Raw genomic sequence first — 19,364 nt, 5'->3', positions numbered from 1 at the left:
CTCTACAGATCTTTGGAGAATAAAGTTTCTGAGCCTGTACCCAATATCAGGTCATTCTTCATGTATGAAAGCTACTCAAGCAGGTAGAATTCTATTGCTAAGGAAGTCCTCCTGAAAAAGTGCTTGGAAAATCTTTGTCAGGACAATGAAGCACATATTAAACAAGTCCAGAATGGAGAAATCTCAGTGAAAGGACAGGCATTGGACAGAAAAAGGAATAAGATGCAAAAATTGAATGTTTGTTTTAAATGATGATAAAACTGATTACTAAAAGCTATTTTTTAATGAATTAAATGATCACTTTTATTTCTAAGATAATAGAAACCAAATGTTGGCATCCTTAATGACAGAGTTGTGAAGAAAAACTAGAATTAGAATGGTGGAGTATAAAGTGAAGCAGTACTACTTTTCTTATCTTCTATAAGAGATTGCTTTTTAAACTACTTATTTATTATTTACTGTAAGAGTTAATTTAATACAGATTGACTGAAAAATCTATGAGAGCATGAAGCTTATCATTTAAATTATTGCCAGAAAAAGAGCAAATAAAAATAAATGTATACAGCAAAAAAATGAACAAGCCAAATAAAGCTCATAAATGGCAAAAGTAAAAGCATTTAATAATAACAATATCATACATAACAATTAACTTATAAGAAACACAACTAAATCAAAATAACACAGAAAAGCTTAAAATAATTGAAGTGACCAAAAGCAGAATAGATAGCTCCAAAGAAAAAGCTGAGGAGGAAGTATTTTAATATCTGATTAGTCAAAATAATTAAAAAGGGAAAAGAGCATTATTTTATACATACAAAAGTAATTATCAATGCTAAAGATATAATGAGCAATATAGTACTTACAGGAAGTAAACCTATACAGAGACATAAAAATACAATTGCATTGGCAGAATTTGACACACTGTTACCAATTTATGCAGAATACAGAGGCAAAAATAAAGATATAAAAGTTTTTAATAAGAATGAGAACAAAATTATCAATATTTTAGACTATATGATTATATGCTTGAGACTCAGGAAAATGGAAAACTTAAAAAGGTTAATAAACTTAAAAAAGGTTTATATTATATGCTTCTATTAGAAATTCTGCTTAAGATGGGAGAATGGCTGATTCTAAGAAGCTACAACCTTTCTGAACCAAACATAAATGTGGGATAAATATAATTTTAAAATGTTAAATCATAGTTGATGCCAAAAGTAAAGGAAAATCTCCAGGGATCATAAATGAAACAAGAATCATAAAAGGGATGAGGGGTTGAAAGCTTATGGAACAACTAAACCAGGCCCATCTCTTAGGGGTTGGAATTTTAATAGTTTCATGAAAATCAGATGGAAGTAAAGGTCTTAGTACTGAAACTAGGGCTGTCTCCTATACAAAACGAGAAGTTGGAAAATGGGGAATCCTAGTTTTAACAGGAATAAAGAAAATTCTGCCTGCTTCTCTTGGGCTTAACATAGAATGGGGTTTTTATCTCAGTCTGTTGGGTAGGGGTGAAAGGGTAGAGCCAAATCTCTGGAGGTGACATGGTTTTATTAATAATTCCATATATTAAGAACTCCACCAAAAAATTTTTAGAAATAATATGCAAATTCAATAAATTTGCAAGATAAAAAATCCAAATATAAAATCAGTTGTATTTCTACACTATCAGAAAGATCTTCTGATCTTTCTGATCAAATAGAATCAAAAAGAATAAAATACTTAGCAATAAATTATCTAAGGAGGTAAAATATTTGTACACTGAAAACTATAAATCATTGAGGAAAGAAATTGAAGAAGACACAAATAAATGGTAAAATATTCTATGTTTATAGATTAGGATAAATAGTATTGTTAAGATGTCCATATTGACCAAAGTAATACACAGATTCAATGCAACCTGTATAAAAATTCTAATGACATTTTCCACAGAAATAGAACAAACAATCCTAAAACTGTAAGGAACTACAAAAGACACTGAATAGCCAAAGAAATCTTTAGAAGGAAGAACAAAGCTGGAAGTACCACATTTCCTGGTTTCAAACTATATAAAAAAGCTATAATGATCAAAAAATATGGTACTAGCAGAAAAAAACAGACACATAAATCAATAGAATAAAATAGAGAGCCCACAAATAAACCAACACCTACATGGTCAATCAATTTTAAACAAGGCACCAAAAATACAAAATGGGAAAGAACAGTCTCTTTAATAAATGCTGGGAAAACTGGATATCCACATGCAAAAGAATGAAACCGACCCTTTTCTTACACCAGACACAAAAAATAATCTCAGAATGGATTAAAGACTTGATCGCAAGACTTGAAACCATAAAACTCTAGAAGAAAACATATGGGGGTAAGCTCCTTGCCATTAATATTGATTAACACTAAAAAGCTTCTGCATAGCAAAGGAAACCATCAACAGAATGGAAAGGCAACCTATGAATAGGAGAAAATATTTACAAACCACATCTCTTGTAAGGGGTTAATATCCAAAATATTCAAGGAACTCATGCAATTCAATAGGAAATAAAATACAAACAATCCAATTAATAATGAGCAAAGGACCTGAATAAACGTTTCCCAAAGATCTACAAATAACAGGTACACAAAAAAATGCTCAACATCACTCATCATCATGGAGATACAAACCAAAACCACAATGAGTTATTGCATCACATGTTATGCATGTTAGAATGTATACTATCAAAAAGACAAGATAACAAATGCTGATGAGGATGTGGAGAAAAGGGAACTCCTGTGGGAATGTAAATTGGTGCAGCCACTGTGGAAAACAGTATGGAGGTTCCTCAAGAAATTAAAGGTAAAACTACCATATGTTACTATCTTATATACCAGCAATCTCACTTCTAAGTATCTATTGAAAGGAATGAAATCATTATCTCAAAAAGATACCTTCTGTATTCTTATGTTCATTGTGGCATTATTCACAATAGCCAAGGTTTGGAAACAACCTACATGTCCATCAATGGATAAATGGATAAAGAAAATGTGATATGAGTATGCAAAGGAATATTATTCAGCCTTAAAAAAGAATGAAATCCTGCTATTTGTGGCAACATGGATTGATCTTGAGAGCGTTATGTTAAGTGAAGTAAGGCAGGCAAAGAAAAACAAATATTGTATAGTATCATTTATATGTGGAATCTTTAAAAAAGAAGGTTGAACTCAGAAACATAGAGTAGAATGGTGGTTTCCAGGGGCTTGGGAGTGTGGGAAATAAGGAGATGTTGGTTAAAAAGTACAAATGTTCAGTTATAAGATAAACAATGTCTGAAGATCTAATATATAATATGGTGACTGCAGTTAATAATACTTTATTGTATGATTGAAATTTGTCAAGAGTAGAATTTAAGTGTTTTCACCAAAAAAACAAAAAAAGAAGGAAAATATGTGATGTAATGGATATGTTAATTAACTCATTTGTGAGAATTGTTACATGATGTATACATACAGCAAATTAAAAAAGGAAAAAAATTCATGAGTACTAAGAATGAAAACCTGAGCATAAGATTAAAGTATAAGATTCAGAGTATAGAGAGTACTTATGTCCCTTGAAAATAGGTACTTTTTGTTCAGTTTTGTGTGCCTGGCATTTAGAAAACATCTGGCATGCAGTAGGTACTCAATAAATGTTTGATTAAAGAATGAATAAAATGAGTGAAACAGAAAACATATCAAATCACAAGCAGGACTGAAAAGGATAAAAATAAAAAACAACTAGACACAACTTTGGAATATCACAGATCAAGAGAAATTTTAAAGGCACTGGAGAGAAAAACCAGATTACCTATGAAAGAATGCTAATTAGACAGTCTACAGACTTTCTTAAAGCAACCAGAACACGATGAATTAATACCTTTAAAGTGTCGAGGGAAAATAAGTTTCAATCTAGAGCTATATACCCAATTATTATTTGAGAAAAGAAATAACTTTTTCAAACATTCAAAGGCCATTTAAAGTTTACTAGCCATAGCCCCTCACTTCAGCAAGAAGGAAATGAATTCACCAAGAGACATCAGCTGCAAGATTCAACAGTGAACAGAGAAATCTGTGAAACACTTTGGTGGGTTTAAACAGCATCATTTGCAAGTAACAGCAACAGTAACAGTGACTGTGAGATGAACACATGATGGGACTAAAGATGGCTGCGATTTTAAATCTGGGCAAGTTCAGAAAGATGTTAAAGCATTCTTCTTTCTTCCTTAATCTGGGTGAGAATAGAGATCGATGGACTCTGCACTTTTTGAGCAAAATCTACTGGTCAAACATCTATATTAAAATTTGGACAATAACATGTACATTAACATATTAAATAACATACTAAAATTTGGACAATAGTAGAAATAAATAACATCCAAACTTGAAGGGTGGGAGTGGTAAAAAGCAGGATAAAATAAAACATGATCAGACCAACAGAAAGTGTGCTCAGAGTATGGATAAGACCGCATTGCATCATGAGGCAAGGATAGAGAGATATTCACTGTACCATTATTAATACTGGTCAAAAATTGAAAAGAGCCTAATGTCCAGCATCATTTGAGTTTTAAACTATCCAATTGTAATTTTGTGCCCAGTGCATACTGGGTAAACTAACAAAGTAAACACGATGTAATTTTAAGTTAAAAAAAAAGCAGAATAATAAAAAATAGTTGAAATTTATTGGGTGCTAAGTATGGGTCTGTCCAACTGTCTGAGCCTTTACTTGGAACTCCTTTAATTCGCATTAGAAAGCTTTGAGGTTGGTACTATTATTGTCCTCATTTTATAGGTGAGGAAATTGAGAAACAGGGGGTTTGAGTAACTTGCTCAGGTTCAGGCAGCTGGTAAGTGATGGAGTTCTGGCTTTATCAGGCAATCTGGCCATGCCACTTGAGCACTTTGTAACTGTGATATCCTCTCAAGAGTCAAAAAGCTACACATAGCCCAATCGTGTGTGTGTCAAATATACCTCAATTCTCAATGTAAATAATGGTTATAGATAACTGGTAGGATTATGGATTATTTTTAATGATTTTTTGTGATTTTCTCCAGTGAGGATGCTTATTCTTCTAATCACATAACCCTCCTGTTAAGGCTAGAGCATTCAGCCTACTTGACAACCATTCTATAATACTACCCTAAAGGATGTTTGCCTCCCTAGTACACCATAAATTGTGCTCATGGGTAAACCAGCATGTGGCCCATAAACTTCTTTGGGCTGTGAACCTCTTGAAAATCTGGTGGAAGCTGAGCACCTTCTCCACCAAAGGCATGTGTGCCAAAAATTTCCAGAAATTCACATATTCTCAGTAGCCAGTTGTAGACCACAAGTCTTTGCCCCAGGTTGAGAAGGAACCAGCTTCCTTCTTAAGATACCTTGCTTATCCAGCAGCTCAAGTATCCAGACTGCAAAGAACAACCACCAGCTACACCCACTGCAGAGAACAAGGAATAAAGCATCTTCCTTATTTCTCTCCCCAGCAAAAGCATCTTTAACCTGGTGATCCTCGCCAATATCCCTGCCCCTGTCCCTATCCCTGGACGTCTGGGTAGTAGAGGGACCAAAGCAGTACAAATTAAACCTAAAATTTACAAACAGTGGCCATGGTGATGGGGCTGGAGTCATACATCAAGTGAGGAGAGGGTGGCAGTGCAGGCGAGGGGACCAAAGGAAATGGGCCCAGTGACAATGCTCTTTGGACCTCCATGGCCTTACAGGAGGTGCTGAGGATAGACAAGAGACAGAGGAAAAAATACGCAGAAAGATAAGCTACTTTATTTTGCCCAATATATTCTTGATGGAAGACAAAGCTTATATTTAATAGCTTGAAAAGTCTAAAAATGAAACTACAAAGGATAGTCACACTTTGATAAAAATGGTTTTTAGTCCAAGTATAAATGAAGATACAGGTCTCTTTCTGTTAGACTGAAGGGAGTATTACAAAGAAGAAAGATATACATACAAGTCAGAGGCATGTGCAGTACATCAAATCCAAGGTTGGAGAAATTAGAAGGAAAATTGCTCAGGTTTTTAATTGTGCATGGTTCCAAATAGACACTGCAGTGGAAAGGACTTAATGGCCTGCCTGCTGGGGCATCAGGCAAAACTATCATTCTGAGCATACAGACAAGATGCTATGAAAGTCTTGCACTGCTGCAGCTCATTCACTTTATTTCTTGAGGTTCCCCCAGGTCCTCACCAAAGCATGTAATTCAATAAGCACCATTTTCTGGCTTCCCAATCCACAGAAAATTAAGAGAGTGTTTTGGAGCAGGCCCACTAACAGTAACCAATTAAAAGCAAAGAGGAGAAAGAAGAACTAAAAATACTAAAAAGTGCATGTAGCATGGCAGTGTGGCCATGCAGCATGAAGAGTCCTCATCATGACAACTATTCCACAGCCTAGGGTACACTACACTTTGTATTCATTGTGGTCACCATTTGTCATGAATAATTATTAGATTAAATTTAACAGAATAGGGAGTACAAAATGCACTCTAAGATTGTACTGTTTTTCTTTTTGAACTTCAACTGAATGAAATAAAATTTAAAAATTAACCCTTGAAAGGCAGCCCTCAACTATTTGAAGAAGTCTCTGGAATATCCTCTTCCTTTGCAAAGATATAAAGTAAATGAGGCATTACATTGCTATTGTGGGAGATTTCACAGATCAAATATCAAACTGAAATACTCTACCTGTGATAGAGGGATATATACTAATCAGTATGCATGCTGTAAAATTATATGATGGATCAACTCAACAGAAACTCATGAGGAAATGTGTAATCAATGAAATCTACACACACCTGCCAGGGTGAGGGGGACACTGAGTAGAAATATGAAGTCTTTCACTAAGAATGAGGCAGGGAATAGGGTTTCCATTCCCTGAGACCTATAGTAAAGGCAGCACCCTGAACAACAGAAGTTTCTATAACATGAAACTTTCTCTTAACTTGGTCTTGTGCACAATGATACACAATAGCATATAGAATTTAAGAGCTGAGAGAAGACAATGGTGGTTATCTACTTCCACATACTTATTAGATGAGGAAACCGGCCCTGGATCTCAAGTCACCCAGTGGATGGAGCCACCACAAAACTCACAATACCGACTCCCATTCCACGCTCTGGCTGCTCCACTGTTTCTACAACATTCCCTGTCTCCTTTAAATCATGCTGAGCATCACTGGGCAAGGGGTAGACAGGGCATCCTAGTCTCTTCCCTCTCTTTCATTCTCAACTTCAAGTACACACACTCCGCTGGGAGGAGCCTAAAAAGAGCCTCTCTCACTTGGGTTTCCCTTGTTCTAAACTTCTCCCCACAAATAAGTCAGTTGGGAGGACACCACTGAGCCCTACTTTGCACCCATGGACACCAAGGAGGAAAGGGCAGAGTGTCCTGCCTCCAAGAACTTCCTTGAAGCATGAAAAAGGGTGCAGTAAAGATTAGTGTGACAGGCATTCAGGAAGAACAAAGGAGAGAGCAGCATGGCCCCAGCCACAAAGCTTCTTAGTGTGAGTGAAGAGCTTTCAAAGATGAGTAGGACTTGATTTGTTCTCAAGCATGAAGCCCAGATTCCTTATAGCAAGCAAGGTCTTTCAATTCCTGGCCTCAGCCTACCTCCTCAGCTTCATCTTCTCCATGTGAGCCCTTATATTCTATGCTCAGTGGAACCAACAGAGGCTCGCCCAGTGGGGTGAGCTCTTACCACCCAGGGTCACTGCAGAGTGTGCTCTGTGTCTCAGCCTCCCTCCATCCCTTCCCCCACCTGCCCAACCTTACTTCTTCTGGAAATCGGATAATGCCTCCAGGAAAATTTTTTTGGGGCCCCAGCTTCCCAGCTGGGTTAGAAGCCAGTTTATCTGTGCTCCTGTAGGGCCCATGCTTACCTCGTTATAGGGATGGAGACTGTGTAGGGGGAACTACATAAGCAAAGGCTGGGCAGAGCTGGAATGAACAGGAGGGAGAAGGGGGAGAAGAGGGACACTCGTTTGACTGGAGTGGAGGATGTCCTTTGGATATAGAAAGTAATATCAAATTCTTAAGGTCTTATATGGCAAAATGTATGGCAAAGAGACTAAACCAGCTTTACAAGGGAGCCATGAAAGATTCCTGAGATAGTATTTCTCATCAAATTTTGAGCAATCAGAAATTCAGTGGCACAATCCTCAACAGCAGACCCCAAACATAATAGGGCATCATGCAGAAGAGAGAGATGCTCAGGTTCAAACCACTAACTAGCTTTGTGATTTTGTCCAGAATAACATCCACTGCTTAAAATATGACTAATAACATCTCCTTCGTAAACTGTTGTGAGGATTAAGTCAGGCAACATGGCACAAGGGAGATGTTCAATGCCTGGAAGCATTACTAATATTAACACTGTCTAATCTGGAAGGACACTGATGTTATCTGTAGGCGTGCGATATTTGAAATCAGATCCAGAGACACTCTGTGGGCAGTATTGGAGATAGGGAAGAAATAGAAGCAAAGAGAAGAGAAAAAATGATGAGAAACAGAATGTGCAAAGAAAAAACAACACATCACTTTAAAGCCTTCATAACAAAATTTACCCTCTCTTTATTTTCCTGTCTGCTGTTACATTTTGCAGTATAGTAGCAATAACTTCTACTGCTTCATAGCACACTCACAATAAATGGCTTCTGAGCTTGATTTATGACCTCAGCCAAGTGCAGGCATTTAATCATTCCCAGCAGCTGTTTAAGGTCCCTATATCACCATTCAGGAGCGATTATCTAGAAACCATATTTAAAGGCCAGGAGAACTGGTGGCTGGTTATAGAGCTGAGGTTCAGTTCCCAGGGATTGAGGGCTTGAAGCCTGGGCACATGCTAAGGGCTTTCCTTCTCAGGGCTACAGTATCCTCCTTGTAAAGAGATCAAAAGATGCTCCTTGGCTTACTGAGAACTGGGGAAAGCAGTTAATAGCCCAGAGAGCTGCAGCTCATACAGGAAAAGGCCCCATAGCTTGCAATTCATTCATTCAGGAAGTCAGCTATGCCCATGAGAAAAAATCTGACAGTGAACACAGCATACAGGCTACACTGTGATTAATAACTGCCCTTTCTCTGTGGCCTCTTTTACTGACACTGACCTTTTAAAGAGCAGACACAGGTCGTGCTCCCATTGCATCATGATTTTAAGTCAAGTAATTGAGAGTAAGCTCAGTGTTGACTGCTTTATCCAGGCCATGCTCTGAGAAGGAGGCAGTTATTCTTGGAGCCAAAAGAGACATTTTTATCTACAAGGTAATGAGTGTCATGTCTTTTAAATTTCTGGGCTTATAAGTGAGAATTTGGGAGGGACAGCTGGCCTGGAAAGATATGATGTCAATTAAAGGTTTCTCTCCTGGTCCGCACCACCCCCTCTGGCTGCAAACCCTCCTTGGCCTTTCTAACAATGTTTCAGGATCCATGTGACATCTGGTATCTTCCTGAGGGGCAGCCACCCAGTTAGGCTGGGACATACATTACTGTGTTATCTCAGAGCAGAGACCACCCACCCCTTGCATTCAGTCCATCTGGGAGAGGGCCTTCTCACTGGCAAGCTCCATCAAAAGGAGTGCTGACAGTGGGCAGAAAGCAGCTGAGCCCTGGACTAAGTGGAATCAGAGTGGGAGTGCTGAAGAATGCCCAGTAAGGACTTTTTGTGGAGAAAAATGGGGGTTTAAAAGAAACATTCAAGAACTGTTTGGCTGACCCACATGACAAGCCATGACTCATCCAGCAGGTTGAGGAAACCATATAAACTCTGCAGGCTTCATTCCCTCATCCATCACCAGCTTTTTAGGAGCACACAGCAGAGATACATTCTATTTTAGTAAATTCTTTCAACTGAATGAGAAATCGTTTCTTGGACAATTTAGATTTTGGATTAGGAAGAAGTGAGGAACCACTCAAATTATGGAAGAAAGGAACTGGCACCAATGTGTTAGACTCCTCTGCATTTTGGTACCTCATTTCATCCTCACAGCTCTACAGAATACCTATGACTGCTACCAGAAATGAGGAAACTGAGGGTTAGAAGAGCTCCATGTTGTGTTGAGGTCACAGTGAGCTACGGAGCCGGGCTTCCGTGTGCCAACTGGAAGTGTGCATGCACTCATTTTAATGGAAGGAATGGGTAGGCAAAGATGATGCCTTCGATCACTGTATTAAACAGGCTCATATTAAGACAACTTTTGTTAACGTGTTTTAAGCAATACCCAGATTCCTTTGTTGAGCTAGTATTTTACTTAAAAAAAAAAATCAAAGTTGTCGTTGTCTCTGTTACTGTTGTCAAATAATTAGGGAAGAAATCGGATAGGATTTTAAACATCTGATTTGCCAGGTTTCTATGAGACTGGAATATATGACAACAGGAAAAAGCTTGTTGAACTTTTCGAGTCTTTTGAAACCTTGAGTGACTGTGTACCTCAATATTTACTTACCTATGTGTACCTCGCTGACGGCTCCCTGGATGTCTGATTTAGAAGTCCACAAATTTGGCAAATGTGTTCCAGTGATGAGCTGTGCAGCATGGTGTTTTAACTGTGGAGTTAGGTCTGAGATCCAGTTAGCAACTGTGTGACAGCACATAGGTTACCTAACCTCTCCGAGCCTGAATTTCATCATCTGTAAAAGGTGGATATTAATAGTGCATACCTAAGAGCTTTACTATCTGCCATGTGGTAAGCACTTGCTTAGCACCCAAATTGTTTTCCTAGTCGTGGTAACACTCCTCCTCAGTTCATTTTTGTTAATTTCCAAACTCATAACAATCCCCTGAGCAATTCCGAGAAGGTATCTGTAGGACAAACAGACATCTAGACAGTTCCTGAACCTCTATTAATAGGCCTTGGGGTTTGGGGAGGAGGGTTAGCTCATGGCCCTGGTGACACATAAAAGCCACCTGTTCTGCCTCGCCTCTTCTTGCCTCAGTAATATTTGGCCCTGATACATTAGAAACTGTCCCCTTTCATGTCACAAGCCCTTATACTGAAGACAGTCAAACTAAAGAAGGCACAGACCCTCTGCTACTTCAAAAAGCTCTTTCTGCTCTTGCAAAAGCTAAAGGTGAAAACCTCAACCAACTGACTTACAGTTTGAACAATTATATCCTACCTCTTGCCTCACGGCTTCGATCAGAAGAAAGAACTTACTGACGTTCATCTCCCACTGCCAGTCCAACCACAGAGCTGCTGGGACTCTTGCCACGTCAGCCCATCAGAGGTTGCCATAGGGCAGCAACAACTCGTGAAGTCTGGAGGAACTGCCATCTCCAGCATACCCATCAAGTAAGTTGCGGCATGGTGTGAGGGGATGAGGAGCAGCTGAACACCTTCCCAGAAAACCAGGGTGAGGGGAATAGCACCCAGTCCCTCAGAACAGACAGACCATGGGTTGTTTTCTACTTCTGAAGTAAGTAAGACAGTTTCCCTGCTTTGAGCTGTGAATGCAAGAAGATCGAGTACCTTGTAACACCCATCTTCCTGTCATTTAATGCCTGGAGGGACTGGGGGAACTGGTATGAGATGCCATTCTGTGCAGGAACACTGCCTTTCAGTCCTCTGGAACTTGCATGGAGCTGGACACTATAGCCACCCAGTGGGTTTATTGGGTGCATAAGAACTGAATGAGGCTTGGATTCATCCCACTAAAGAATAACAGGTCTTGTCTATTGACAGCACTCCATATACCTCCTTATTTGCTCAAACTGAAGTGATGAGTCTCTCTCCACTTCCTTCCTATTCATGTTAGGGACTAGGCCTTTGACCTTGGGCCTCCAGAATCATCTCAACTTCTGGTGCACCCAACTTCTAAGACACTGGCCCTGCTGTCCAAGCCCCACCACAAAGCATGAGGGGTTTATCATTTACACTGAGTCCCCTTGTGCCTGTTGGCTAGAAGAGACAGCTGAGGGAAGGTGTTAAAAACCTTGAATTTGGACCCTGGGGTCAGTTGGCCACTGAGCTACATACCAGTATTTCAGATTTTGATTTTAAGAGACTTTGAAAACTTGATCTCAGAATGGGAATATGACCATAGCTTAGTGGAAAAGCATGGCCTTTATGTTCAGATGGAAAAGGGAAGAATCACATCTCTGTCACATATTACCTATATGCAACATAGGTCCTTGTAGGATGATGGCAAGGCTTAGAAAATATATACGTAAAACCCTTGGCACCAAGGTGCTTTACAAAAGCACCTTTTTATTGATATTGATGTGAAGACATTTCTAGGTACTTCTTCCCATTAGAGGTTCTCAAAGTGGGCACTGGCTGCCCTAAGAGCTTTGAAAACAAGACAGTGGTCTTTTTGGTTGTCACGGTGTCTGGGAGACATGACGCTGAAAAGTCCATGATGCTGGGCGCAGTCCTACACATTAAGATCTCAGTGGCTCCCACTCCCAGGTGTGTTCCCTTTCAGAATCACTGTCCCCAAACCTCAGGCCCTCTCTGCAGTGACCCACGGCACTCACCCACAACCACGAGATCTATTCAGAGCCTTTCAGAAGCTCCAAGAATATTTTGGAGTATCTAATCACCCAGAGGCTGAGCAACCGGCTCCAGATGTCTTTGGAATGAGCTTGGATTGGAAACCCTGTGTCTGAGATCTTCCACTGGTGAGTTATATAGTTCCTTGATTAGAAAGTATCTTCTCTTCCTTAAACCTCTTCTTTGTCATCTGTCACTTAGTGATACCAAATGGTTATGAGTATTAAATCAGAAAGTGCACTTGGAAATTATTGGGAACTCATAACGTACCAAGAAGCTACAGAATATATGGATGTACAGTATCATGGACTGACTAGAAGCCAAGTTCAGTCTCTTCCCTTGAGAAATCTGACTGGGCTGGGCAGTGCTGTGCTGAGCCATACTGGACCCTGAGGCCCAAGGAAAAATCAATAATGCTTATTATCTGTCTTCTTTAAAATGTTGATATTTTATCAGGATATTTTTTGCATTAATTTTTATTTAAAAATATTTCATGACAGTATTATTTACTTTGATTACAGAGTGTTTTGGTATCACCTTAAATTCTGCATCCCATGCAAACGCCCCACTCCCTAACCCATGGCCTGGCCCTGGGTCTGAGGTCTTGGCTCAGGCTCCGGAACCTTCAGCCCAGCTGGTTGTGCTTCAGTCCATGCCTTTTGTCCCTTGTCCTGTGGAGGGGAAGAGAGCCTACTAGAGTCATTGCTTCTTACAAAAACTATATACTTGAAGGAGTATCAGGTTGTTCAGTAGCTCCCTTTTCTCTCTACTAAATTACTCTAACTTAGCTCTTCTTTAGGCTGCCTCAGCTTCCTTAAAGGACCAACTTTTCAACAATTGCAGCCTGGCTGCTGATTTCTGAACCTTCTATTGTGAGTAACAATATACTGACAAAAGAATGCCCAGTGTAATTTATATATGATGATTGGCAATGCATTTCCAATCATTTTTCTCTATTAAAGTACTTGGAGACCAGCGGGTCTACACATAGCACTGATGGCTGCCACTATATACTATTGTGTAGTTTTTATTACCCGGAAATCCACCTCTCCTCCACCAAATGCCCTTGTTACATCCTAAAACTATAATAAACACAGTAGGCAGGGGCAGTAAGACCAGATGATTTCTTCAAGCCTCCCAGCCACAACTGAGCTATGATAGAGGACTGTGGGGCACAGTGGCTGGGCGTTTCAGCTACATTTTTTATACTTTTCCCAGTGGAGGAGAGTTGGTAACAGCATCAAATCCTGCAGACTTTAAAAAGTACATCTTGTGACCCAGTATCCTAGATACTTATTTGGTTTGACTTTTTTTCTTAAGAAACAACTGCCACAGTTGAACACAGACTTGGGCTGATCTATGATCATCCTCATGTGCACTTTACAGGTGAAAAGCTGAGTAATAAGAGTTAAAGCAACTTGCTCAGAATCACATGGCTGGTTAGAAAGCAGGTAGGATTTGAAGCTCCCCATCTGGCATAAGAGTTTGTGCATTTAATCACTATTCTATTCTGCCTCTTGGATGAAATCAAGTAGAGTGATTAAGGTTAATCTTTGCAACAGCTCCAAATGCCAGATAATTATACCCATTTCCACTTGATGAAACTGAGACTCACTCCAGAAAGTAAAATAACTTGACCAAGTTTAACTCTTCCTTTTCTTAACTGAGTTAAATCCAGGAAAAAATAAACATGCTCCTCTCTGTTCATAGTTCCCTCTCCACAGGAAGGGCATTCATGGGAAAATCAGGACCATATCAATAGGACAATGTGCAAGCATGCAAATCAGGAAGAAACAAGAAATAGGTTTCTTTTTTTTAAAATCAGTTAAAGGGAAAATTTTGAATTTTTGCTAATACCTATAAGGAGTTTAGGTGAGAAAGATTAAACAGCTCGTGAGCAACAGGGCCCCCTTAGGTCTCCATTACATACCAAGCTGGTGGGCTGAAACAGACACTCTGCTGACCTCCAAGGTGCCAGCTTTATTTTAAGAATGAGTATGTTGTGGATAAAATGAAGGTTCCTGTGGCCAGGATTCTCACCTGGCCCTGGTTGGTTACCTCACTACACACATGTGGGGTGGGCAGTGCATTGTTATTGACTCTATATAAAGAGCTCCGTCCAGTGCTCTGGGTGACACAGCTGCATGGCTGCAAGGCTGCAGGAGAGCAGAGCAGAGGCTGGAGTGGTGGCAGCGCTGAGGACAGAGGCCCAGAGGACAGTTGCGCAGGCAGAGGAGCCCAGAGGCAGAGATGCCTTGCTGCGTGCAGACTCGCTCTGAATGGACGAGATTCTAGTGATTGACCTGCCACCGTGGAAATAAAGTTGGCTATAACCTTTCACCCCAAGAACATTCTACTGTCATTTCTTAGGTTACATTGAATCTTAAGTTACATTGAATCCAAGTGAAGTTGCCTAGGACTGAAACCCATTGGCAAGACATATGTGGTTGCTGATTTAATCTAATTCATGCTGTTTCAGCCTGGTAGCCTCAGAAAATACAGAAGCCAGATAGCTAGCTCTCTGCTGAGGCCCAGTTTCTGGAGGAGACAGGGTGCTTCCCTGGCCTGGCGTGCTCCTGCCCTTGGTGGGCACACCTAATCCAAGCAGAAGGATCCCTGCATTGCCTCTGGAGGACAGCACTTCCCCCACTCACTGCTCTGTGCTTTTGTTCATGGTGTCTGGGTTTAGATGAATGAGATTTACATAGTTGTAATAAATATTAATAACCATTTTAATCTCAGTAAACCTTTCATATGAGACATTCATATCACTTCCTAGACATCACAGGCTCCCAATGAGAGTGAACTAATCATTTTGCAAAGCTGTACCAACTCGGCCAGGCCTTTTGGGCTGGGTGTGTGTAACAAAGAGCATGTTTGGGGAGAAAACAAACAAGGGCTTAGGGCAGGCGTGCAGGTAGATCAGATCCATCAGCCCACTCCCATTTCCAAACATCATACATCTGTCTCTGTTTTTAATTGATTTACCATCAGTGCTTTACTATTTTTGCAATGGGATGTTTTATAATATTAATGACAATACCAGAAACTAATGTTAATCGAGTGCTTACATGTGCCACACAATGAGCTGTGTTCCTTCAATGCGTTATTTCATTCAGTCCTCCCAGTTAGATAGACATCATTATCATTCCCACTTTACAGATGAGAAAACTGAATCTGAGAGGTTGCCTGGCCCAGGTCATTTTACCAGTAAATCCCAGGACAGTATCCGGGTTCAAGCTGAGGTTTGTTTGCTTCTAATAATCTTTGGCCATCAATGGGAGAGCTTTATCATGCACCTTCTTGTTGAAACCAAAATGTTTGGAGCAAAATGGTATTGTCCAGTTTGAAAAAAATTGCCTCAGGTAGACCCAACCTTGGCTGGGGACAAGAGGAAGAACAGAAAGACAGAGAAAGGTAGAGAAATAGAGGAGGAGGAATTACTTCAAAAAGCCTTGTGAATTAGGGGCCTATAAAATGAATTTTTTCCATCCATTCATAGGATCAGGCTGAATAAGCTTCACATTCATGAGCCATTTGAACTGGAACGTATCTCAGGGGTTACCAAGTTCATGCTTCTTATTTTACACGAGAAAATTGAGAAACAGAGAAGTAAGTTGTTCAAGGTCATCATAATAATTAACTCTGGGATTATGCCCTCCATGATTCTTTTTTTCTTACAATTACTATTTGTTATTTCTTAATGTATTTTGAGATGTGTACAGATCAAATGTTAATGCAAAATAAGCTATTTTGCTATGTTTTATTTCTTTACCTGTAAATTATTACTTATTGGTGTTCTATGCATCATCTGTCTCAGCATAGGGAAGTTCTAGAACACTTACAACAATCATACACAAATTAAGGCAGCATGATTATTCTCTAAAATCATCAAAATTTTTCAGTTCCAAAATCCAAAATTCTTATGTGTCATTCTCAAAAAGACAGCTGTTCCCTCTAGTTTAAGACTGATGTCCTATGTTGTGGAGTTTGCTATTTATCTGTTTGCATATTGCAGAACATGGGGTGCCCCATGGGCTCTTTGCTGGCAGGAAATTTTGGTTTTCATTTTTGTCCTCAGTGCCTTAGTATATGAGCCTTGGCCAAAATCTATGTTCATCAAATGTTTGTTGAGTGAATGATGGATGTTGAGTTTAAATGATGAGTTATGTGGAAATCTTTCTCATTAGTAGAGCATTGTAATAAAAGGCTCATCATTAATGCTTATGGAGTAACAGAGCAGAAATGTGGAAAGGCATTCTGGACCCAGGCGCAGACCTGACCAAACTGTACACTGACAATGTTGAAACACCCAGTACCTACCTTTTCAGGATTAAGTAGCCGCATCACAATTTATCAGCCAGAAAACAGCCAGTGATCACTAAGGTGTCATACACTATTATAATTTTTAAGGGGAAAGGTAGTAATATGAGACAGTAAAGGGCACCATAGCAATTGCTTTTAATTATATTGGGTTAGGTGTTCTTTAGTCTATGTGAAAAGTTAAACCTGTATCTCCAAGTACCATAAAAATTTCTACGATAATACCCTGTGAAAGCTCAAGCCACAGGTGAAGTTTTGGGGATTGATTCATGCATTCTTTTCATTCATCATTCATTGGATATTGTGCCATGTGCCAAAGTGACAAACACAAAAAACACAGTCTCCTGCCTTCAAGGAACCTGCAGTCTTGGTGCACAAGGAAACACACAATTATAATAAAGCTCAGTTAAGACAACTCATTCTCAAAGTCAGGCTGCCAGGGCTGAACTCCCACTCCACTCTTCACTAGTTGTGTGCCATTGAATAAGTCACTTAACTTCTCAAAGCCTTGGGTTATCAAGTGTAAAATAAGGATAATAATATCAAGCATGCAAAGCTCTCAGAGGGTTAAATGTAATAATCTATATAAATTCTTGGCAGAGTATATGGTAAGTATTAAAAAATATTAGCTACAATAACAGTGGTTCTTATACTCCTATTGTAAATATTTTAATGGAAATACGAACAAAGGAAGGGCACCTAACTAAGAAGGATGGGAATGGGGGTAGATGAAGATGACTACCTTCCTAAGGAACCATGAAGAGGGGTATGAACTAGTGGGCAGACTGTGTTCAGGATTGGTTGGGACTGGGATAAGAAGTAGTTGATGGCACAAGTCCAAAGACTTGGAGAGTAAAAACCTCAGCTATTCAAGGCAAGGCTGATACTTCCCATCACGGGACCAGAGAACATGAAGAAGGGCAGAGAATGACACAAAACAGGAGATGCAAATGGTGCATCACAGAGGGTCTTAACTTGGAAGGTCATGCAGGTTATTGTGTTTTAATCAGCATATATAACAGAATTTTGGAAGGGTCATTCTGGCTACTGTGTAGGTGAGAATGGCTCCAAAAGTACTGGATCAGTGGCAGGGATGCCAGTCAGAAGGCTATTGCAGAGATGCAGGTGAGAAATGATGAGAACCTTAACTAAGGAAGCAGCAATGGGAACAAAGAGGGATGAAGAGATTTGAGAGGTTTTTTTGAAAAAAGGGGGAAGGACTTGCGAATTGGATGTGAGAAGCAGAGGCAGAGAGCAGTCTAGGATGACATCCAGACTTGTGGCTGGAGAGATGGGAGGGATGGAAGAGCAGGAATTGTGGGGCAGTGCATTCATTTGGGACATGTGGAGTTTGTGGTTCTTTATAGGACTGTCAGGGAGAGGTGTCTAGCAAGCGTTTGGAATGAAAGGTCTGATGCTCAGAAGAAATATAGGATAGTAAAGTCACAGAGAAAATCCAAGGAATTATTTTATGTGTTGAAAACACTTAAAGCCATCTACTGAATCTTTGTTGTTTTTGTCGTTAAAGATGAGAACACTAAAGACAGAATATATGGTTCTTTTGGACGACTGGCTTTCAATTTTATTAAAATAAACTACCCACTTTGATGAATGAAATTTTCTAAGGTTTTTTTTTTTTTTTTTTTTACAATTCTAACATGATTCGATTGTTCCAAAACATCCCTGTGAATCTAGAATCACCTTGTGATAACAGTGAAACTGTGGCCTTAAAACTACCTTTGTGGGTGTGTGGAATAAATATATACTTCAATGAAAACCTACTATTATAAATGCATACAGCCCCAAATGTGCACGACTGTGCTTACAAAAAAGAAAAACCAATAAAAACACTATCTACATTTACCTACTCTGATCCCAATTGGCTGCAAACAGCAGAAGGATCTTCCTGCCGTAGTGATCACGGTTTTCCAGCACTCCAGGGAACCCATCGATGAGAGCCCTTTTAATGCCAGGATCATCAGCCTTGAAGTTTTTGAACATGTCCAGGTTTAGCTGGCGGTACTGGAAGTACTGGGCCAGGAGTCTAAAGGCATCTGCTTGGTGAAACTTCCTGGCTCGGAGAAATCTCAGGATGAAGGCATCGTCTGTACGTAAAAATCCAATGTCAGGCCTGGTGATGATCATGTCCCTGACTTGCTGAATATCCTGATGTAAAACATCTGGGTTTTCATTCAGTTCCAGGCGGGCTTTCTCTATAGTCTCTGGACTGAGTCCAGCCTGTAAGTGAGTCATCTTGGCCAAATCTCTCAAACTGCTTAATTTCTGATATTTTGGAAGAAAGGAGACAGGTCCCATTCACCTGATAGTTTGTTGAAATTCAGGCCCATTCAGTAGCTTTTTTACTACCACCGAAACAGAGAAATAGAGGGTTTCCTTTCTGTTCCTGGGAAGCAGTAGGACATTCAGGTCCTATATGGTGGTAGCCATCCCAAAGAGGAGCAAAACAGCAGCCATCTCTTCCTGCAAAACAAATGCACACAAGAGATGCAAAACAGATGGTACAAAGTAAGTCTGGGCC

General features: G+C 39.7%; 1 protein-coding gene across 1 annotated transcript in view; it reads right to left on the bottom strand.

Annotated features, from left to right (window-relative positions):
• The window catches only part of CLVS1 (clavesin 1), a 146,662-nt gene that overhangs the window by 114,898 nt on the left and 12,400 nt on the right, over positions 1-19,364 (bottom strand). The window contains exon 2 of the mRNA XM_073229589.1: positions 18,690-19,306. Coding sequence (XP_073085690.1) covers positions 18,690-19,141 — 452 coding nt within the window. The 5' untranslated portion in view covers positions 19,142-19,306. The remainder of the gene's footprint in view (positions 1-18,689; positions 19,307-19,364) is intronic.

This window comes from Manis javanica, chromosome 2, assembly GCF_040802235.1.
Source record: "Manis javanica isolate MJ-LG chromosome 2, MJ_LKY, whole genome shotgun sequence".
Taxonomy (NCBI): Eukaryota; Metazoa; Chordata; class Mammalia; order Pholidota; family Manidae; genus Manis; species Manis javanica.
Note: the sequence above shows the minus strand (reverse complement) of the source record. Positions and strands in the feature narration are given on the sequence as shown.